This window comes from Eucalyptus grandis, chromosome 8 (assembly GCF_016545825.1).
Source record: "Eucalyptus grandis isolate ANBG69807.140 chromosome 8, ASM1654582v1, whole genome shotgun sequence".
NCBI lineage: Eukaryota > Viridiplantae > Streptophyta > Magnoliopsida > Myrtales > Myrtaceae > Eucalyptus > Eucalyptus grandis.
Genome location: NC_052619.1, coordinates 31,943,728 through 31,968,401, shown reverse-complemented (window position 1 = coordinate 31,968,401; position 24,674 = coordinate 31,943,728). Strand labels below are relative to the sequence as shown.

General features: G+C 34.9%; 2 protein-coding genes across 2 annotated transcripts; both read left to right on the top strand.

Moving 5' to 3' along the window:
* The first annotated feature begins 1,534 nt into the window (after window positions 1-1,534).
* On the top strand, window positions 1,535-4,270 carry LOC104416931 (transcription factor NAI1). The gene is given in 5 exon segments (XM_010028264.3): window positions 1,535-1,872; window positions 2,016-2,179; window positions 2,908-3,091; window positions 3,094-3,275; window positions 3,646-4,270. Coding segments are annotated over 5 exon segments (930 nt in total). The 5' UTR covers window positions 1,535-1,547; the 3' UTR covers window positions 3,721-4,270.
* Window positions 4,271-21,818: 17,548 nt separating this feature from the next.
* Window positions 21,819-24,467, top strand: LOC104416930 (transcription factor bHLH19). Its single transcript, XM_010028263.3, has 6 exons — window positions 21,819-21,925; window positions 22,144-22,250; window positions 22,341-22,689; window positions 22,799-22,962; window positions 23,623-23,991; window positions 24,158-24,467. Exons 2-6 carry the CDS (start codon window positions 22,215-22,217, stop codon window positions 24,302-24,304), a joined length of 1,065 nt encoding a protein of 354 aa, XP_010026565.3. The 5' UTR covers window positions 21,819-21,925; window positions 22,144-22,214; the 3' UTR covers window positions 24,305-24,467.
* Window positions 24,468-24,674: the final 207 nt, after the last annotated feature.

The window sequence follows — 24,674 nt, the reverse complement described above, 5'->3', positions numbered from 1 at the left end:
GACATTTGAAAAATTAATCAAAGAAATTAAATAAAATAAAAGTGGAAAAAGAAAGATATTTCAACATTTAATCTTTTTTTAGCAATTTTGTCTTAGTATAGAAAATATCCAATTTCAATAGTGAAACTCATGAAAGATAAGATACAATAATTTACTTACGCATTTTGTTATGTAAACAATATTCATAAAATAAGTAATTAAGAATTTTTTAGAAACCTAGTAATACCTAGATTTAAGGGCCTGGAGAATTATAATACCCTGAAATTAGGGTATTAACTATCCCTTAAAGACAGAAGGCCCTCTTTATTTTATACAGCAGGAAAGAAAGTAGTTATATATGTCCATATAAATGTTACATCTCCAAGCTAAATGACAAGCTGCCAGTGTTTTGAGCATAAAAACTAATGTTTGGACAGATCATTTCGAAGATTTTTAGGGACAGATTATCCACTCTCCAATTATTGTCTTAATGGTATCGGACTAGCTGGCTCAATTGTTCTCTTATACAATTCTTTTGAATATAAAACCCCTTTCAAATCGTCCATAAATGATTATTATAATTCCTTGAACATAATGGTAAAAAGTCTAAAATTACTCTCTTTGAGGGTCCAAGGAAAAAGGTTCAAGATCTCTGATATCAGATTTTTACGCTGTGAAGTAAATGAATGTTTCGAAAACGACACTAGCAAATGACGAAATTTTCTTTGCACAATATTTTAGTGGGAAAAAAAGCAACAGGGACATGAATGTCCATTTTGCTTTAGTTTTCCGGGAATGAAGATATGGGCATCATTCGAGGATCATATCCAAATATTAAAATTGTAGAGAGAGAGAGAGAGAGAGAGAGGGCTAAAGTTGACGAAGGAAAAAGATAAAGTCCTAGGCGCATTATGTGGGAACACTTGGAAAAACTAAAACAGTGTTGGCTGAACAAAGAGAGACAGACAGAGGGAGGAGGCTAACCTCTAACACGCTCGACACGTGCGAATGCTTCGCTTCACACTGGAGAGTGAAGACCGCGTTTGGTTCCTCCTTTAAGTACAGGGTAGTGCACCATTTCTTCCCTCACGCCCACCTTTGAAAAGGCAAAGTTCTCAAAGTACTCCTCTGCTCCAGGTGAGATTTCTGACTAATGTGTCTTCTCATGTCCCTCTCTGGTCTTGTCTTCTCCAAAGATATTTGAATTTGTTGTTCGTCAACGAGGAAAAGAAAAAGGGCACAGTAGAGAACTCTCCAATGTTTGACATTCATCTGTCGTAGTTCACCCGTACTTTTCTGATGAAATTTTTGCTTTCTATCTGGGGTTCTAAATCACACTTGTGAGGTTTCAACCCAAATCTATAGAAAATAGAAGGAAAAAACAAAGTTCGTACTTCTTAGGAACCCCAGAGAGTGCTTCAATGGAGATCTTGTCCCCCAAATTGTTCCCTGAGATGGGAGCATTTGATTTTCCTCTCAGGCTCTATCGATTTTCTTGTCGACTTGATGAATTTTTCGAGATCTAATTTGTACTTGGTTTCACAGTTAAAGAAGATCCGCTTCATAATATGTATCACCCTCAACAGATGACAAACCCCTTCGATTTCCCTCTCGACGATTTTGGCTTCAACCTCTTCTCTTCAGAGATGGACTCCCCTCATGCACTGTGGGATCCGGAAACGATGCGAGCTCTCATGGATCCGCGGGTCCAAGCTGCTCCGACAATCATGGAGAGGCCAATGAAGAAGCTGAAGACTGAGATCCGGAGCAACACTTGCTCGCCTGAAACAAACATAGCCCCGAGAACAGTGATGTGCTCGCCATCGTCAAGTCCCCAGTTGATATCTTTTGGGAGATTGGATCTGTCCCCAGTCGAATCACAGCAGCATTACGGTACTTACTTTAAACACTTTTGTTTGTTTAGACTAAAGATTTAGATCTGAGGCAGGATGCTGTATGATGTTAACAAGAAAGGCTTGCTTTTAATTAACTTATGAAGGTGCTTAGAGCTGTCTTGTTTTAATTAATTTGTGAAGGTTCTCATGAGATCCGAGATTGTCAAAAAGAGATGAAGAGAGATGGGGCAATGAGTCGATCAACTTTACATACGCAAGAACACGTGATTGCAGAGAGAAAGCGGCGCCAGAAGCTTAGCCAGAACTTCATTGCTCTCTCTGCCATCATACCTGGCCTTAAAAAGGTAAATCTTCTTCAACAAACTTCTCTTCCTTTTTTGGAAAAATTCCCTATTGCTAAGAATATATATCTTTGTCATAACATTAGAGTTGCCAAAACAAATGCATATCGACAATGACTATATGTATGAGATCGAAATGTTGACACGCCAATGGTAGGATACCTGATTATCACGCTGTGGAATTAGAGATGACGTTAGAAACAGTAATTTATTGTTTGCTCCAATCAGTCACTATCAATTGTTGTGAATTTTATAAACCTGCGTTTGCAACAATCTTAATTATGAGATCCTAGTCATACTAACAACACAATTTTCCCCAATGCTAATGAAGCAATCAGTAGCACGGTACTTTGTTTCATACATAAGATCATCTAATCCAATCACACTTCACAAGTTTACACGGCAAAGAGGTGTTAGCTAGAAGTCTCACTTTCCTTAAGTATGGATTAACATTAAAATCATATGTATCTACACGTATATTAGTTTCCATGTCATACTGTCGAGCAGATCTTCTGGTTTAAAACCCAGTAGTTCACGCCCATTGGAAACAATTAAAGTTAGCTTGAAAAAAATTCGCTTACCTTTGACAAATCATCAACATCATTGAATACTAGTTTCCCTTTAAGTTCATCAAAATTGACCAATTTGGGAGGTGTAGCTACCTGACAACAATATTACTCAAATCAAGTTTCTTGTGCGTTGTTGTGTTTATTTTTTTTATTTTTTTCCAGATGGACAAAGCATCGATCCTCGGCGATGCAATCAAGTATATGAAACAGCTTCAAGAACGCGTCAAGAAACTCGAGGAAGAGGTGGCAATTAGGACTGTGGAATCGGTTGTGATTGTAAAGAAGTCTCAGGTCTTGGCAGATGATGATATGTCATTAGATGAGAACTTTTATAACCAATTCGAGCAACGACTCCGGAGATCGAAGCGAGAGTCTTGGATAGATATGCTCTTTTTCGAATCCATCACGAGAAACGAAAGGGATATACGACAGAGATACTTAGCGAAATAGAGAAGTTGAATCTATCTGTTCTCAATAGCAGTGTGTTACCGTTTGGGAGTTCCATGCTGGATATGACAATTGTAGCTCAGGTAAATTCAAGTACTTATGTCAATCCTTTTTCTTTTCTGGGTAAAGTTAAAATCAAGAAAAGCTAGTACTTTTGATTAAGTTTTCAAACTAGCACACACTTGGAAACTAATACAAACATATGTATTCATTATTGAGTAAATTACTGTACGTTAAAAGTTTCAATTGATTTGAGTAGTTCAAACGGAGTTCATATCAATTGAGTCTTGGTCTAGGCAAGTTGAAGGGGAACTTACAAATTAGTGTGGAGTTTCGGTTTAATGAGAAAATGTTGACTAAGCAATTCTGTCTAAAAATCAGTTAATTAGAAACATTCTACATAACCTTTATTATTGTTGATTTTCGTTAACATAGCCTTTTTTACCCTTTCAGATGGACGTTGGATTCTGCATGAAAGCTGAGGATCTCGTCAAGAATCTACGCCAATCTCTTCTCAAGATTACATAATCAATCAACATCATCTTCGTTCTTTTATTTTCAAAAGCCTCTTCTAATTTTTGCTTTCGTCATTCGGAAGTTAGCTACTCTTTGCCCCCAAATAGAGTGTTTCCGGAGCTTATGAGGGAATACCTTTGAGTCTCTCTTGACCAAACCACCAGCTTGCCGCACGAAAGGTCTTGTTTTGACTACGAGTTTCTATTTTGCTAGTGGGTTTTTTTTTCCTTCTGTTTTTGCATGGTCGGCATGTTTGACCATGTTGAAATTTAACCCGCGAGTTGTATATGAAATTTTTAGTATATTTTTTGAAGGGTCTTTTCCTTTTTAGAGGTTCGACTTTTCAATGAAGCCTCTTTCTTTCACTCTAATTGCAAGTGGAAATGGGCCTTGCTCAGTGAGACGAATCAGAACTTTTTTCTCTCCCCAGGTTGGATGCTCAGTCTTTTTGAGCCTTGTGCACTTCTTAGAAGCAATCTGTATTCACCAGTTGATATTTGTTGTAATTAAAGTAAATAAATGATTGTGGTATCTTCTTGTTGTATATGGAGAGTTAAGTTCAGCTTATTTTGATTCATATTCGATGCACATGTAATTGATAAAACTTGATGGACTGATGTTCGCGGAACTCGTGAAACTGTTTTGTATGAATAGTTGAATATTTGAACCAATTTATGCAGTGAGCTCCTCATGATGTTTTATGGGCAATTTGAGCATGTCATATCGATGGACTTCAAAAACTACGTGTTGTGTACGCCATTAATATAATCATTTTGACAGGTCTTGTATATCTTTCATCTAATTTTGCCTTGGACATGGAGTATTCCCTGATTTGATGAAGAGGTCTAGTATATCAATACTATTGAATTCTGGAAATTGAGCTAAAGTCACAATGGGTCGAATGTAATTTCTTTAATTTGCACTGTGGTAGAGCTGAGGAAAATTATCAAAAAAGAGATAAACCTACTAAATGGCAGTCAATTCAACACTTCTTAACTTGATCAATTTAGTCCTAAATTTTTTATGATTGTTAATGTAGTCCTTTCAACAAATTTTGACTAAAAATTTCTGAGTTGGCAGTCATAACACATATGATGATCAACATCAAAGTCAGTGATTTCCGATCAAGATTAGCTAATAGGATCATATTAGAAAATCATCAAAAGCCATAGGACTAAATTGGTCAAATTTGGAATAAATTTGCCTCCATACAATAGCTTTAAGAATTTTTGGACAATAATTCTGATGAAGCAGTGGTGACGGGAACACCATGTAGATAGTACGTGCCCATGTGGTATAAATCAAACATTCTATTGCAAATGTGAAACTCCTATGTTAAGCCCAACAGGAGTTGCCATCATTAGTGTCTCCTTACCACCCCTTTCTCGAGCCAAAAGAAGTATTCCAATTCTACATAACTCAATAGATACATTAAGGTTGCATTTAGTCACTAGGACAATTAGGAAAAGATCGGTTAAAGTGTGATTGAAAAACTCCACCCACATTTTTTATACGTTCTATTTTGTAGGGGAACAAAAATCAGATGCAACAATGAATGAAGCTATATCCAAGCCAAGATATGGTCTAGTGAGGCTAGGTTTTGATTAAACAAATATAATAATTTTTTAAATAAAAAACTTCCAAATAAGAAAGAAAGGGGAAAAAGAACCATAGTCTAAAACCACCAAAGCAATCCCAGCAATCATAGTCACCTCTGACGACAATGATCACGAATAGGGAGGTGGACGAACGTGATTGCATCGGCGAGTTCACGGCTCTTTGCTAAAGAGGGCCATGGATTGCTTGCCCTCGGCAGATCTAGACGTGAGTCAACCCCTACTGCCCGTCATAGGTGATCAAGGCACCATCACCTATCATGTGAGGACAAGCAGGCGAGGGAGCAGACCCCTCGCCATCTCCCATCTCGTCAATGCTGACCATGGCCCGAGCAAGGCTCACCAACCCTCGCCCACCACCCCATGCGGCTTTCCTCTACACCCCCCCCACTTTTCTCTTCTTGTTTTTCTTTTTAAATTGTTTGTCAATTGTCTGTCTTGATGTGGTGTTCATTTAACGTTACGTTGTGCTACATGTTTAAAAAGAAAAAAGAAAAAAGATGTCATGTAAATGTTCCATCCACTTAAAACTGATGAAACATATATAATGAGATAAGTAAATTGATTTGTAAGCTTTAGAATTTAAATGAACAAAATGAAAGTTTGACACTCTTGTGTATGCGCACTATCATGAAAAGTTTTATTACTCCAGCGTATTTATCCCTATTTCTTAAATGACATGCAAATTGATGCAATCCATAACTAATAATAGTATAGGTAAGTTGTGACATCCATGATTTTCTATATTCAATAATAATATTTAGGATGTAAAGTTAAGTAATGATCAGCTTGGAGTTCTAGATGGCACATATGAAATCTCAAGTGAGTCAATACCTGGGGGGAAGTTAGCACAGAACCCCACCACCATAGCCCCACTTAAGACGTGTTAGCAGCTACGAGTTTCGACCTTGGGACCTCTGCGATGAAGTGCCCAAAGCTGAACCAACTCAGCTGCCCACTGGTGGGTGCAAATGATGATTTTCATAGACATCCAAAGTATAGTGCTTTAGGATTAAATTGATAGATGTTGACACATACATTAATTGTGTAGAGCGATGTCATTTTCTGCCTTAGTATTTATTGATAGGGACCAATACGCTATCCACTTGTAGCTTATGGATTGGAACACCTATCTCTCTTTTACACCTCGTTTTTTTAAGCCAAGGTCATTATTGTTTTAACATTGGTTATTTTGATCTTATTTCTTGGTGACTCTTGAGTAGCCTTTAACTACATTCCCCTTGGTCATGTAATTATTTTCTTAAATATTCCAAGTCTTAAACTTTTCTCTTCTAGTTTTGCTTTCCAATATTTTGAGTAAAAGCCAATATTCCATATTTGTGTTGTCGAAACTTCAAAATTTCATCTTTCAAGAATTTATTGGGTGAACTTGTGTGTTTAATTCCCTTTTGTTAAAATAGTTTTGTTGAAATATTAGAAGTTGTTAATCTTTCTTTTTTTGTTTATTTTGCCTCGAAGTTGATTGAGGCTTTGATTTGTCCAAGCCTTTATTCAAGGTAAAAAGCTCTACTAAGTTAGATTGTTCTACTTAGTATTCTTGACTTGATTAGTTGATGTTTGCTAATTTAGTTTGAATTTGATGGTAAGTGTGAGCAAGGCTCAATAACAACATGTTGAGATATTGTAATGATCAGACTTGTATCAATGATTTATTATATGCCTAAGATGTGATTGATTGATTTTTGTGAGGTGTGGTAGATGTGAAAAATGTGAAAATAGTGAAATTGGACTTGAATATGATATTAACTATTTAGATATGTGGTGGTTTGTCTTGTATTGATGAGTTATTACATGCTTAGGATGTAATTTCTATAAGGTGTGCCGGCATGTTAGATGTGAAAAATGTGAAAATGGCGAAACTAGACTTGAAAGTGATATTAACCATTTACATATTATGATGATTTGACCTGTCTCGATGAGCTCTTACATGCTTAAGTTGTGTTTGATTGCCTTTGTGAGGTGTGGTAGCATGTTGGAAGTGAAAATGGTGAAACTAGATTTGACAGTGATAATAACCTTTTGTCTTACACCTACTTAGGCCATGTTTGGTTTAGCATTTGGAATGGACTTTGGGGTTCTAAAGGGGTTTAGCCAAATGCTGAAGGTGTTTGGTTCAATTTTTTGAGGGCTTTTGGGGAGATGCAATTGCATCTCCAAAGGGCTTCAAAGGCCTTTAGGGGAATGGAGGCTCCAAGGTGCACGTGAGAATAGCATTCTCGAAATGCTATTTCCTTTGTTTAATGAATACAAGTCAGTTGCCCATTTTGTCCTAATTTATTAACCAAAATCCGTTTTTGCCTGTTCCTAAATAGAAAACCCTAAAAGCATCTTCTTGCTTATGTTTTCCGTAGCCTTATGCTTTCATGCCTCCTGCACTTTTACTCTCATGGCTCCTCTGCTCTTTTTACACTCTCACGCATCTCTCTACCTCATGATTGTTTGTGTTCGACCCTCACGTTCGCTGCCCTTCACCTCCCTTCCTCACACTACGATCTTCACGACCACCACCTTGGAGCACTCGTTGCCTTCGCACTTGCCTCTCTTTAGGTAAGATTTCTCCTCTGTTCTGTTCGGATGTAGAATTTCCCTTGCCTTTGTTGTACCTTGATGACTCCCCCTTTCGTGCTTGAAGTGGCGTTCCCTCACGGTTGGTAGGGGTTTGAGTTCTCTTCTTCGCGTCATTCTTCACGCTCGCTGCCCTCAAGCTCTCCTATCACGCTACACTCGCGCTCGTGGTCGCTGCTGTCCAAGTCAGATTTTCTCAATATGTTGCGATTTTTGTGGAAATTTGTGCGGGTAATTACATATCTTATGGCTAGAGTGGCATGTTCTGATTTGGCGAGAGATTGTAGAATATGGGAGAATGATTGTTTTCCATCTCTCATTTCCCCCTACTTTGTCCAGTCTATTCATTGATTTTGCTTCCCTCTTTCTTTGCTAACTTCAATTTTATACAAGTTTGTCGTGATGATTTTTCCTTTGTGAAAAAAGAAAATGGGTTGTGGATTTTGTTAGAGAAATTGTACGTTCCACAATTGGGTCTTTAGGAATGAGGAAATTCATATTGAAGGTGCATCTGCTGTAAAAAATTGTTGTTGTTTTGAATTTTCCATCTGCTGTAAATTGTGGAACGAATGAATTGACCCTTGCCCTAAGCACTGGAACTACACAGTGACTCCATTTCTGGTTGAGGTGAAGTTGGAATTCTTTTTAAGAGTGATCATAAATGTGATCACACCTAACTTAAATAACTATATGCAGATGTTTGTTGGTCGCATGTGAAAATTTTTAAAAACAAAACTCTGGATGTCTCAACTCAATGTTCTGCTCTCTCTCCATGCCATCATCATGGTCACAAGGAAGCCAAGACACTGAGAAATGTGTCGAGTCCTTTTTTAGCATAGTTTAAGGACAAAGGTTCAGATTCTACAGCTTCAAGCAAATGGGTAGAACGTCATGCATCTCTTGATCATGTCTAGATGTGCTGCTTTGATAAAAGAAATGCAAATTTTCTTTTGTATGCGCATTTCACATTTTGTTTCAGCACTAGGTATGCATAAACACTATATATCCTATAGGAACCTCTACCACAACAATGGTAATAGAGAAGGAATAGAGAAAAGTGGAGACCTTGGAGAATGCATCATCTAGAACTTGCAGTTTCTTTTGTATGCGCATTTTCACTTCAACTAATGTTTCGCTTTCATGGATGACTGGCAAAAAGGGTTCCCCAAAGTTTTGCACTAGTTGATCAAAGCACACATTAAGAAGGGGAAAGAAAACAAAAAGACACATGCTTAACATTTTTACCAAATTAGAAGAGAAAAAAAGAAGAAGAAAGGGAACAAAACTTAAAACTTGACCAAAAAAAATTGTAATTGAATATTTGATACCAATTGATTTTGAGCAATTTCCTTCATGAAGAGGTAAACATGAATCAAGCGATCATGCAGCCCAAGGTCCTTCTCTTCTTCAGGAATCTGAGCAAATAAAAATTTAAGTTTCAATAGCTACAACAACAAATATACATGAAAAAATATGCAGTTAAGAAAAATGATAAAGAAGAAGAAGACTTAAAGAAAAACAAGAGGGATGCTATCTTCAAAAGAAAGAGAAAGATGGTCAGAAGCGCAACCACAAAACCCACCATAGATAAAAAAAACAAGAGCTCAGAGCAACTAGTTCAGCGAAATATGATATTGACAATACCCTGTAACATGCTTTCTCAAGATGCCATTTCAGTTTGAAGTTCAAACCTACTTTACTATTTTACTTGTATTTTTTCTGCCAATGAAACCGGCTAAAAGGAAAACACATTTTATGATTGTTTAGGACCTGCTGAAGGAAAAGTTTTCAAGGTGCAATCGATATACGTTGTTGGTTTTTTTTTCTTGTTTTTTGGGCCGATACCTAACACAATATCACTTGTGCTTTAATAGTTCACATTGACTTGATTTAATTCAATTGCTGAATTTTTCTTTATTATATGTCTCTCAAATCTGTTTATGCTCATATTATTGGAAGATGGTGAGTTCAACAAAGGAAAATGCATATTGGACCGTCGAAGATGTGGAAACATATTGTAAGTTGTGTGTTGAACAAATCGATAAGGGTAATCGTCCTGCAACCAATAAGAGAGATAGATGGACTATCATAATTAATAAGTTCGAGGAGTTGAGGGGCAAAAAGTATGATAAAACTCAAATGAAGAGTAAGTGGGATAATCTTAAGGAAGAATGGAAAAGATGGATGACATTGGTTTATAGTGAAACAAGACTAGGATGGGATCCAAGGAAGAAAACCATCGATGTGAGTGATGAATGGTGGAAGAGTAAAATTCAGGTGTTTATCATTGGTTCTTTTACTTTTTGATTAAGTTCTCATTTTCAATTATAGATAACTTACTCAAATGCTTTTTATAACAGGCCAATCCTAAGGTTAAGGCTTTTAGGACGAAAGGCATACCTCATGATCTTGAAGTGTTGCAAGATAAGATGTTCAGGGATACGGTTGCTACTAGAGGAATCACTTGGAATCCTGCGCAAAATTTATGTGTTGATGAGGATGTTGATGCCACACAATCCAATATTGATGATGGCGTATGATCTACTAATGAGAATTTGGAATGTTATGTGGGTTAAAATATTGATGAACCAATTCAAACTCGGGCTCGTAAAAGAGTAGTGGAGACTTCAACGATGCAAACTCGAGGAAAGAAAGACAAGAATTTGAGCTTGGCACAATTACTTGGAAGCCAAATTAATAGGTTTTGTTATGCCGTTGAAAGTAGGAGTGCTAATGATGTTGCATCTCGAGCATATGAGGGATTCGGTCCTTACAAGGACCTCATATCTATGTTGGATGCCATCCCGGAGATTATGCAAGATGAAAAGTTGTACTTTTTTGCAATCAAACATTTTAAGGAAAAGATAGACAATAGGCAAGTCTTCATGAGCTTCAATACCAATGCCCCGAGGGTGAAGTATCTCAAGCTTGAGATGAAAGAACTTAATCATAACTAAGATGTTGTCATAGCTTCTTATTTGAATTCTTGAATATGCTATTTTATTTTTATATGCGAACTCTATATAAATTATGTATGGACCTAATTTATATTAATGTTTTTAATGTGAGAATTATTTCTAATTGGGGTTCTCTTTATGTGGTTGAGTTTGTATATATATGTTGATTGATACTATTATTTTTCTTAATGGATTGTCAAGATTATTCATTGTTTTTCTTATTCTAACTCTATAATTTGTTACGTTAGGCAATTATGGATCATTCTCAAGAAAAGGAAAATCGTGAACAGGAGGAAGATAAATTCCTGGATTTGCTTTCAATTACTAATGCTTCAATTACTTATCAAGTAGTGTACCTTTGCAAACAACATTCTATGACCTCATCATATACAAGTCATGCATGGTTAAAAGAGTTGATAGCCGAAGATACTAATCCAATAAGATGCTATAATATGTTTATAATGCATAGGGATGTATTTAATAATTTAACACGTGACTTAATAACACGCTATGGCCTTAAATGATCTAGGAATACTAATGTTATAGAAATTGATTGGAATGTTTCTTTATATGTTAGGACATGGTATAGGTAACAGGGTAGCACAAGAACGTTTTCAACGCTCTGGGAAAACTATAAGTAGACAGTTTAGTTTAGTTTTAAATAAAGTATGCAATATGGGAAAAGATTTGATCCAACTAATTGATCGACAATTTCGGGAAGTTCCAAAGAAGATTAAGAAAGATCAACGATTTTCTCCATATTTTAATGTAAGTTACGATTGTACAATAAAAACAAAAAACTAAATTTAAATCATATAATATTTGCATTATTTGTTTTAGGATTATATTGGAGATATGGATGGTACACATATCCCAATAATGGTACCGGTGTATGATCAAATTCGCTTTATTGGTTGAAAATGAAAGACTACTCAAAATGTGTTGGCCATTTGTAATTTTAATATGGAATTTATTTACGTTTGTGCCGGTTGGGAGGGATAAGTTTATGATACTTGTGTCTTCTATGATGCCATTAGAAAATGTGATGCACAATTTCCCCATCCACCTCCAGATTGGTTAATTAATGGTTTATGTACATATATATATATTTATATTTACGTGGCATATATATTAATTAATTTTATATGACATTTGTGTAGGTAAATATTATTTAGTAGATGCTGGATATTCAAATCTCACGGGTTATTTGGGATCATATAGAGAAGTTATATATCATTTGCCAGAATTTTAACAATGTCCTACACCTACGGGTCATGAGAAGTGTTCAACCGTGCACATTCCTCACTTCACTCAGCAATTGAACGAGCCTTTGGCGTATTAAAAATGAAGTGGAAGATTTTAACTACCATGCCAAGTTATCCTTATGAAAAGCAAGTGCAAATTGTCATAGTTACAATGGCTTTGCACAATTTTATAAGAAAAAAATGCCGTAATTGATACGGATTTTGAAACAGTAGATTTGGATCCCGAGTATGGATATTCCGTCGACCATGATGTTGTAAATGAGGGGACAAGTGCTTCAAATGATAATGCATTCCTTGACATCGCACATTTACGTGATGAAATAGCTATGGATTTAATAAATAGTTAAGGACGTTTGTAATATTTAAAAATAACATATTTCTTTCTTTTGGACATGTGTTGTCATGTTTATTGTAATGAAATTACTCTATTTTTAACTGAGTTTGATGTGATTTTTATTTAAAATTTTATTAATATGTCTCTTATACGTTACTCTCAACTTGAAAAAAATATATAAAAGTTAAGGTCATTGATTTTTAATTTTGATTTTTAACAAATTAAAGTTGCAAAATTTTAAAATTAGCACATGAAAAGACTTTCCAAATGTATGTGTTTACCAAACAACATTTTCCCCAAGTTGCATTTCAAAATATATTTTCAATTTTAGTTTACCAAACAGTATTTACATTTCGCCAAACCCCTTTAAGCTAAAGGCCTTTGAATTTCCCCAATGACATTTCCCCAAAGCCGAACCAAACATGCCCTTACTAACTATACTGACTTCTTGATTATATCCACTTGTCGACTATACATGCTTGTCAATTATATCCGCTTGTCAATTATACCTACTAGTCGGTTATATCCATTTGTCTATTACACCTATTAGTCGATTATACCTACTAATTGATTCTACACATTTGTTGATTCTATCCAACAATCGATTTGATCATTTACCTATTTTTGACCCAGTTGCTTGACTAAAACCTTTTAATGCATTGATGATAGCATGATGAGAAGAGAAGAATGATATACATGTTGAAGTGCATGTAATTAATTTTTAACATTAATTGCATGAGAAATGATAAATTATTGTGATGCACATGGCTGTTGTTATGTGGTTATGAAATGTATGTGAATGATGCCATTTGAGGAAGACCTTTGCTATGGCTGATTCCTTTGTATGGGTATGTGTGAAGGACTCCAAGAAAATATGGACGTTCTATCATCTAGACTTAAGTCTCCACAAGGTTGAAGGAACATGAAAGTCCTATAGTTTACACATGATATGAGTTGGCTTGCGTAACTTAAGTTAGCTTGTGTAGCTTAAATTTACCATCGTTATGTCGTCATATGGTGGTGTATTGTCCTTGCTAGTTTAAAGGACGCCCGTAATTATTTGTTTGTGTGGTGTGGCAAAGAGATATTAATGTCAACCATGAGTTGGCGATAACAATGTTCCGTGCATTGAGATACCCTGAGAATATTCGAAATACCTCATGAGTTGAGATGTGTCTTGACTAGTAACAAGTAGAGAATAGGTATTCTCCATATATAAGGATGAAATAATATGCCAGCTACAAGTATTTGAACGAATAAGCATATATAATATTTTTAATAGTTTCTATTGGTATTTCATGATAGAAAAGATGGTACATATTCTTCTGCATTTATCATACATGGTCATTTTGTACTTGTCTTGAACTTAGTTATTTGTAGATATTAGATTGAGTGGTAATACGGTCTTCTATCTTAAACTTAAAGATTGGATATATTGGGTTTTGAATAAATGATTTATTTTTTAGATGTGTAGGATGGATTTCTCGCCATCACTACATTTCGGAGCTCCCCTGTATTTTGATTGTGAATATCAAGATTTGCTTGTACCCAAATCAAAAGTAGTTTATACAAAGTGTAGTTCTGTGGTATGGATTGACGTAGGGATAATAGAGTGGGTCCTTCATTAATTTGTTACATGGTACTTGAATACCGCCGGGGAGTTAATCCACCTAGGGGATTCAATGTAGGAAGATTGTTGAGGCTAATTCTAAAATCATCAATATATTTAGTTGAATTCAATTTTATTAAAAAAAATACAATCCAATGAGTCATAAACTAATTAGGATATATCAATTATTTTACATTAATTGACATTTTCGAAGTGGACGTCTTTCATTTGACACCAATATACACAAATCTTAACATAGTTCAATTTAAACAGATTTGTGATGCAATTGAATGGTTCTAAGTTGAAGACAGCTATATATTCAAAAGCTTCAATTCTTTTGATTTCTTTCAGTTTTTTAAACAGTTTTGTGATGCAATTGAATGGTTCTAAGTTGAAGACAGCTATATATTCAAAAGCTTCAATCTTTTTCTTTTTTTTTTTCTTTTTTTCAGTTTTTTAGCTCAAGATCTACTGGTGTCAATGTTCATGATCAGGTCCTTGTGTGACGTCCATTTCATGGAAGCTTCCTCTACACAAAGTGAGGTTCTGATTGGTTCTCAGTTAAAGGGAACTAACATGTTCAAAAGCGTCAATTCCTTCCATTGCTGCCTTAGTTCTTTTGCTCAAAAGCTGTTTTCGGTGTTCGTGCTTCGTGATTGCGTCCTTAGAAAACGTCCACGTCACGATTACGTCCTTATCACATGGTACATGAACATGTCGACTGTCAAAAGCGGGACGCCCCGCTCGAGCTCCGTCCACCTTAGGGTATGAGGCACATGAACATAAAGAGGATGGGCCCGACCCAAGCTACTTCCTCCTTAGGTACATGAACGTGTTGTCAAAGAGAAAATAATATAAATAATTTCTGAACTTAGGTTCAATATATAATATTATTATTGAACTTTTAATTTACTTAGTATGATTTATGAATTTTTTATCTGTGTTCAATTTATTTTTAAACTATATGTAAATATCTAATATTATCATTTCATTACTTTAAGTTAATGCATTTTCTAATTTAGCTTTCAATCCAATATGTTTGAATAATGGACAAAAAAAAAAAAAGATTACATAACAATTATCTATGTTAAAATAAAATAACAATATAATAATCCTTTTAAGATGTTAAAATTGTTCAATTTAGAAAAATTATTAGCCATGTTATTTGATGACTTGGATATGAGTTCAATATATTACGTTGATACTACGTATGATGTTATTTTTTCTCCATCATTCAATCTTACCCAATTGGAAGCTGAATTGGTAAATTCCATCAATTTGAATTAATAAAAGGATAACATAGAATATTTTCATATAGTTGAGGGACTAAACTAAACATTTACAAAAAAATTAAGAATCGCATTAAACAAATTAAAAGTTTAATAATGCACATTGAGCTCAAGTTAAGGAACCACATCAAACAAATCAAAAGTTCATAGACGATATTAAATATTGAGCCAAAATTTATAGATCATTTATATAATTATCTTATTGTCAAAAGAGGGCTAACCCCACAACGAGACACACTGGTTTTTGGATTTCAAGGATCCATTTTGAGTTGAAGTATCTTATTGGAAGACCTGCCTATGAAAGGAGGAACTTGTAGAAGCATCATATAAAGATGAATATGCATGTGAGTCCAGTAACACTGTCTATTGGTTTTGTCTATTCTTGTCTTATGGCTGCATTGTTAAGGTTTGTAAAACTGTTGGCATCAGCTATAGAAGGGTACCCCCTCCAGTTGTGCAAACAAACTGAGTTTAGATCATTTCTATAGCATACACATTCCCCATGTCTTTCTGAACATTTTTATTCTCTTCCTCAAGGTCTACTATTCTTAGATGTTTAGAGTTGCACTACTAAATTGGTAAGGTAAAAAGGTTATGTAAGTGCTTTTTTGCCACTTTGTGAATCCTGTAAATTAGAAATTTTCTAAATCCAAGAATTTTATAGGATAATTTCTGGAGTCTAGAAAATAGAAGGCAGTCACTTGTTGAGGCCTAAGGCAGCCATGTTTGTAGGGTAGCACAGGTGTCTTAGGTATCATGTGTCTATTCCATAGACTCCTTTTGTTATCTAATATAAGAAATTTGCAACTCACTAGCTTCATCATAATTGTCTACATATTCATATTAAAAAACTTCATCTGTCCTAAACTTATTATCTACAAATGTAATCAAGTCATAAATCTTTTATAGAATGAGAGAGAAAGCCATAATAAGGGGACCATTTTTTCAGTCAAATCAACTATATATTTTTTATGAAGAAATTTCTTTAGAGCACTCAACGATATGCCTATCACTTATAGAAGATATATCAATATATATATATTCTTCTTCTTTTTTTTTGGGTAGAAGACATCAACGTTTGGCAGCGGCCACATCCAAAGGAAAAAAAAAAAAAATATTTGGATGACGCGTTATTTTTCCCTAAAAAAAGTCATAAAGTGTTGTGTAAATCAAAGTCTTTACCACCAGTCCCTTTCAGCATTCTTCTAAGACGCCACCCATGGGTTTGGCTGGACTTCACCAACGTTATATTTGGATTGAATTATTTCATTTGGACGAGCTTTCTTGTCAATAGTCAAACCAACAAAAGGGGAGAAAAAAAGAAGTTAAATGAAAAGCAAATCAAACGGGTTTACTTAGTGGAGGCTACCTTCGCAATTAGAAAGACTTTGCCTTTTCATGGAATCAAAATTATTGGACTATTGAATCACCGTCCACGAAAGACGAAACAGCCTGGTCTAATTCTTCTTTTCTTGTCTGTCGAAGGAGAGAACTTTAACTTTAAAGTCTAACTTGCTGTGTGAAACGGCATTCAATAAACTTCGAAGCTAATCACACGCAAATCCTCATTGAATACACAAATTGCCTTGACCAATTGACAAACCCTAGTGCTGATTGTGGGACTATTTGACTCAATTTTTACGATTTAATCGCCATCCAATTAAATTGGAATTTCAAATCCTCCATCTTTCAGGTTGAAGGAGAAATTTCATTAGATCCTGATTGGGGCAACATACAATATCGGGAATCATACGGTATGGAAAATTGATTTGTAAAAAAAAATTATGAGTATAGTTTAAATTGAATGAATAAATTTCACTTTTTTGTCATATTATTTCATACATAATTGGGATGTATGTGTTTCTTATAGCGACCACTTATAGGAAACGCATAACTTTATTATCGTTGATTTTCATTAACATAGTCTTTCTTTTTGTTTCAGATGGACGTTGGATTCTGCATGAAAGTTGAGGATCTCATCAAGATTCTACCCCAAGCTCTTCTCAGGATTATATGATCAATCAATATCATCATCGTTCTTTTACTTTCAAAAGCCTCTTCTAATTTTTCCTTTCGTCATTCTGAAGTTAGCTACTCTTTTCTTTTCTTTTTTCTTTTTTTTTTATAGGAAAAATATTGATTCAATCCTAAACTTATTGTATTGATATTAATTCAGTTTTAAATCTTTCAATTGAACCAATTTATATATAAACAATTTCATATTTTGTCAATTGAGTCAATCCGACCAATATAGGTCGAAAATTGTTTACATGGATACCTATGGTCATACATACTACATAGTACAGCCAACATTGATGTTGACATTTTTTTTTTTATAATCTTAATAATTTTTTCTCTTTTTTTTCCTTTTTTTTCTTTCTTTTTTTTCTTTGATTTTTTTTTCTTCTGCCATTGGCTGGTGAGGGCTGAACCTCATCTAAGAAAGGGTTGTTTTCCCCACCATAGGCCTAGCCGAGGCTAGGCATCACTTGGGGGTGGTCTTATTAAGCGTTGACCCCATGTTGGTCATGATCAATGCTAGCCAGCGTCGAAAAGAGAAAGGAAAGAAAAAGAAAAGATAAAAAAATTAATATTTCAAAAATTACAAAAAAAAAAGTCCATATTAACGCCAACCGTGCCTCGTAGAATTTGATATCCACATTAGCAATTTTAGGCATAAATTAACTAAATGAACTCAATTGACAAAGCTTGATGATTAAATTAATTCAATTAAAATGTTTAAAACTGAATTGATGCAAATGGAATAGATTTAAAGTATTTTTTTGGATACTATTCCCTTTTTTTCCAATAGTGTTTTCGGACCTAGCGAGGGAAAACATTTGAGTCTCCCTTCACCAGACCGCCACTATGCGGCACGAAATTTCTTATTTGACTAAGAGTTTCTATTTTGCTAGTGGGTTTTTTCTCCTGGTTTTTGCGAAGTCGACCGCCTAATCATGCCCCTACACATCTACATCCACGTTTTGGCCACGTTGAAATTTTACCCACGAGTTGTATAGGAAACTTTTAGTATGTTTATGAAGTGTCCTTTTTTTTTTTCTTTTCCAGAGATTTGACTTTTCAATGAAGCCTCTTCCTTGCACTCTAATTGCAAGCGGAAGTGGGTCTTGCTCAGAGAGACAAATCGGAACTTTGCTCTCCCCAGGTTGAATTAGATGTTCAGTCCTTTTTATTCTTGTGCACTTCTCAGACGCATTTTGTATTCATCGGTTTATATCTGTTGTAATTAAGTAAATTGAACGATTGTGGGATTATCTTCTTGTTCTAAAAGGAGATTTAGGTTCAACTGATTTTGATCCATGTTCAATGCAGATGTGAATGACAAAACTATGATGGATTGATGTTCATGATAATCATGAAACTGGTTTTATAGGAATGGTTGAATTTGTGAACCAATTTACACAGCAAACCCTTCATGATGCTCCATCGATACTTTGAGCATGTCATGTTGATAAACTTCAAAACCTACACATTGGATATGCCATTTATATAATTATATTGAAAGGTTTCATATATGTTTCATCTACTTTTGCCTTAGAAATGGAGTACTCCCCAAATAAGATGAAGGGGTCTAGTATATTTATGCACTATTGAAATTTGTAAGTCGAACTAATGTTACAATGGGTTGAGATAATTTATATAACTTGGTGATGGGCTTATCAATTAGACTTTGCAATCCGGAGGAAGTCTATGTAGCATAAATCAAACAATCCGTGAAGCATGAAAATTCTGTGTTAAAACTGAAGAGGAGTTGCCATGATTAGTCACCCTTTACGACTCCTTTTTCAAGCCAAAAGAATTATGTCAATTCTATACTCTATAGATGCACTATGGTTGCATCAGTTGTTAGGACAATATGGAAAAGATTGGTGGAGTTGTGATTTAAAAAAGAAAGCCCACATTTCTTGTATTTTATATTTTATAGAAAAAAAAATCAAATGAAACAATGGATGAAGTTATGTCCAGTCTAAGATAGTGTCCGGTGAAGTTGAGTTCTAATTAAATAAAAAAAGTAATTATTAAGTAAAAAAATTCTTAAAAGAAAGAAAGAAAGAAAATCATAGTCTAACAATGAAAAGTAACCACTAAAGTCATCCAGCGATATTTGTGACCACTACCGACCACGATTACCCCTATGGTGGTCGATTGACATGATTGCACTGGTGAGATCACCTCTCTTTCTAGTTTTTTTTCGTCTGTTTTTAAATATTGTCTATTTCTTACGTGACGTCCACTTAATGTCACGTAGCCCATGAATCTAAAAAGAAAAGGGAAAATCAATAATAATAATAATAATAAGCCATGTAAATGTCCCATTGACTTACAAGTAATGAAACAAATGGAAGGACTTAAGTACATGGATCTTACAAAAAAAAAAAAAAAATCACATGGATCTTGCAATTTTAAGAACATAGATAAATAAAACTAAAATTTAAATCTCAATTACATTTGCACTATCATGGAAAATTGTAGGACTCCAGCTGTATTTAACTCTATTTATTAAATCCCACGCAAATTGAAGCAATTCAAAGCAATAATGATACACAATAAGTCATAAGAAAAGGAATTTCAACTCAATATTTTGCAAATTAAGATGTTAATAGGATAAGATAGAAATGCCTCTCACTCCTCCAATGGCTAAATCTAGTTTCAATTTTTTTTTCTTCAAGGGGAACTAATCCTCATTTGAAGTCCCCTACATTTGGACCTTGTCGGAACATGCTATGGAAGTATGTGTACCTTAACCTGGGAAGATTACTAGGACTCATGTTCGAATTTATTAATATATTTAGTTGGATTTAATTTCACTAAAAAAAAAAAAAAACTTAGGTGTCACAAAAGTATAATAAATTCTAAAATTTTCAAAAAGTACAATTAAATCCGAAAATCTGTTACTAAAATGAAATTTCAAAAAGTATAATCAAGTTTGAAATTTGTCAAGAAGTACAATCAAGTCCTAAATTTTCTAAAAAATGTGATCTACATAATGACTTAGTTGGATCATTTTGATAAGTTTTATATTTTGATTATACATTTTGAAAGTTTTTAGACTTGATTACACTTTGTAATTAGTTTTATGATTTAATTATACTTTTTGAAAGTTTTAAAACTCAATTTAACTTTTATGACAAATTTTGAGACCTCCAATGTACTTATTCCAAAAATTCAAGTAAAAGAATTATGAGTTAACTAAAATGAATTAACTACTATATATTAGAAGATATTCCCAATTTGAGACGTATTTCATCTTACACCTCATAGAGCTTAACTTGAGCAGTTTTCCATTTGATTGTTTCTAAGTTAAAGACAACTATATTTTCAAAGACCTTAAATTCCTTTCAGTTATTTTTTTTTTAATTTTTTAGCTCAATGGCTATATTATTGTTCGTGTTTCACGACTATGGGACTTTCATCTCATGGAAGCTTCTTCTACTTTAAGATGACGCTCTGAATAGTTGACTGGTTCTAAGTGAGAGACAGCTATACATCCAAAAGCTTCAATTGTTTTCATTTCTTTTATCTTGATTTTTTTAACTTAAAAGCTCTATTTGTGCACGTTCATGATCACTACATCTTATCTAACGTCCATTTCGTGGAGGTTCGTCTACTTTAAGTCACGGTACATGAACCTCTTGATTGTTAAAAGAGGGTAGACCCCACCCAATCAAAAACGTAGGCGGCTGGCTTTTTCATTTCAAGCATCCACCTCCAGTTGAAGCATGATATTGGAAGACCCCTGAAAGAACGCAGAACTTGTTTCTTTTTTATCAGACAAAAGAGAGAAAAGAGAGAGAGAGAGAGAGAGAGAGAACTTGCTGAGGGGACTATAAATTATATATTTATATTTCTCGGTGAAAAATATGTTTTATAGAAAAGGTATGGCTTTTTCCACAACTTTTAATGCAAATAATTATCTAACATAAAAAAGTGGATAACTCGTCGATATTGTTAAACTCATTAATATACATAATGAAAAAGTCACACCACAAGTTTTAAACCTATTGTCAGCATAATGATGTCAAGTCCTAACTAAATCTATTATTGACAAAATACAAGCATTTATTGAAGATTTCAATTAACTTTTGAGGAAATTACTCAATCCATCCATAAAAAGAAATTTCTAGTGTTTTGGAGCTTCCCTATGCTTGTATATTTACCAAGTTTCTAATTGAATTTCAAACGATTTGTTTTGCTTTAGTTTGAATTCCAGACAAGTTCAAAAGACATAAAATGTACACTAGGGCAAGACTGGTTTAATCAATTAAATTTTGAATTTACTCCGAATATATAAATCATGCCGGGGCTCCTTACTATACGGTCTATGATCCAAGGATTATAGGCAATTATTGAAGAGGAGAGAGAGAGAGAGAGAGAGAGCAGGGGGGCAAACACGTTTGGCACGTGCGAAAGCTTTGCTTCACTTTGCAGAGGATCGACCGCGCTTGGTTCCTCCATAAATATAGGCATTTCTCCAACAATAAAGGAGAGCAGAGACCGCGTTTCGAAAAGACAAGGTTCTCAAGTATTCCTCCACTCAAGGTGACGTTTCTGACTTAGGCTTCTTCTCATGTCCCTCTGGTCTCCGCTTCTTCAAACGTGTATGAATTTGTTGTTCATCGACAAGGAAAAGGAAAAAAAGGGGGCACGAAAAGAGGGCTTCCGTGAATTTTGATAGTAACGTAGAATTGTGATTCCTCGACTTTCATGCATGATATATCAATCTTATTTTTCTGATGAAATTTTTGCATTCTGTCTAGGGTTGTAAACATTACCACAGCAAACGAAGGTAAACAACTCACGCTTTTTAGGAAACCCAGAGAGTGCTTCAATGGAGATCTTATCATCCCAGTTGTTCCCTGAGATAGTAAGCATTCGATTTTCCTCCTAAGCCCCAGATGTTATTATGTCTGACTTGATGCATTTTTCAAGATTTTATTTTTACTTGATTTCATAGGTAACAGAAGAAACACTACAACATGCGTATCAACATCATCAAATAATGAACGCCTTCGATTTCCCTCTTGAAGATTTCGACTTCAAATTTCTCTCTTCAGAAACGTACTCCCCTTGTTCACTATTTGTTCCGGAAACAACGCGAGGTCTCATGGATCCGCCAGTCAAAGTTGCACCGACAATCATGGAGAGGCCAATGAAGATGCCAAAGACTCAGAGAGTGAGCAACTCTTGCTCACCCGAAACAAACAATGCCCCCACAACGGCGATGTCCTCGCTGTCATCTAGTTCCCAGTTGATATCTTTTGCAAGCTTGGATTCTTTCCCGACTGAATCGCAGCAGATTTACGGTACTTGCTTCGAACATTTGTTACATATTTTGGGTTAATTAAATAAGATCTGAGGTATTATATTGCATGATGGTAATACCAAAAGTTTCCTTGTAATTAATTTGTGAAGGTGCTTATGAGATCCAAGACTGTCAAACAGAGACAAAGAGAATTGGCGCAATGAGTAGACCACCTATTGATACACGAGAACACCTGATTGCTGAGAGGAAGCGGCGTGAGAAGCTTAGCCAGAGCTTCATTGCTCTCTCTGCTATCATTCCTGGCCTTAAAAAGGTAAATCTTCTTGAAAAACATTTTACTTTTCCTTGGAAAGATTCCTTATTACTAAGAATATATATCTTCGTCATTACATTAGAGTATATATCAAATTGTCAAAATGTTGATGCACCCACGTTAGGAAATCTTGAAGATTGTTTGCCCGATTCATTACCGTCCATGATTGTTATGAATTGTTGTGAATTTCCTAAAGTCTGGTTCACAACAATCTTATTTAAGAGATCTAATCATATTAGCAAAACAATTATCCCCATTGCTATCGAAATAGTCAATAGCACAGCACTTCATTTCATGCATAAGATCATCTCATCCAATCACAATTCATTCAACTGGAAAGAGGTGTGAGTTTGGGGTCTCATTTTTAAAGTAAGGGGTAAAGTTAAAATGATGTATATCTACGTGCATTAGGGACCTGCTTACAATTCCTTAAACTTGAATATCACACTCCGAGCGAATCTTCTGGTTTATCACCTGGCCTTTTACTCCCATGGGAAACAATTAAAGTTAGGATGAGCAAGGTTTGTTTACCTTTGCCGAGTCATGAACAAATATCGGACACTGGTTTTCCTTCAAGTTCATCAAAGTTGAAATTTGAAGGGGGTAGATACTAGACAGTATACTCAAATCAACTTCCTTGTGTACTGTTGTGTTTTTCAGATGGACAAAGCATCGATCCTCAGTGATGCAATCGACTACATGAAGCAGCTTCAAGAACGCGTCAAGAAACTCGAGGAAGAGGTTGCAATCAGGACTGTGGAATCAGTTGTGATTGTAAAGAAGTCTCAGGTCTCGGCGTTCGATGATATATTCTCATTAGATGAGAACTCTAACCACTTTGAGCAACAACTCCCTGAGATCGAAGCAAGGGTCTTGGACAAACATGTTCTTCTTCGTATCCATTATGAGAAACAAAAGGGATGCATGACGGAGATACTTAGAGAAATAAAGAAGTTGAATCTATCTATTCTTAATAGCAGTGTATTATCGTTTGGGAGTTCCATACTAGAAATGACAATCGTAGCTCAGGTAAATTCAAGTACCTGGGTCACTCCCCTCTTTTTCTAAGGGTAAAATTACAAACAAGAAAAGCTTGTACTTTTGGTTTAGTTATTAAAACTAGCACATACTTACAAACAAAGTAAACATACATCATCGTTCGTTTTCCATTAACATAAACTTTTTTTCCTTGCAGATGGACGTTGACTTCTGCATGAATATTGAGGATCTCGTCAAGAGTCTACACACAAGCTGTGTAGGATTGGATGAAGCCACTCCTTGCATTCTAATTGCAAATGGAAATGGGTCTTGCTCAGAGAGACGAATTGGATTAGATTTTTAGTATTTTTATTTTTTATTTTTATCTCTTGTGCACTTCTCGAAAGTATTCTGTATTCATCAGTTTGTAGCTGTTGTAATAAAAGTAATTTCATGGATTGTGGGATCATTTCTGTATTCATCAGTTTGTAGCTGTTGTAATAAAAGTAATTTCATGGATTGTGGTATCATCTTATTATGGTATATGGAGAGCTACATTCAGCTGATTCTAATCCATATTCGGTGCAAATGAGATTGATAAAACATGACGGACTGATATTTGTGATACTCGTGAAATGAGAATATATTAAGTGGTTTGTGATCGTCACATCAATGGTTGATTTGAGGTGTGTCTTCATTCATGTCCAATAATTAATTGACATGTGTTTCCTTAG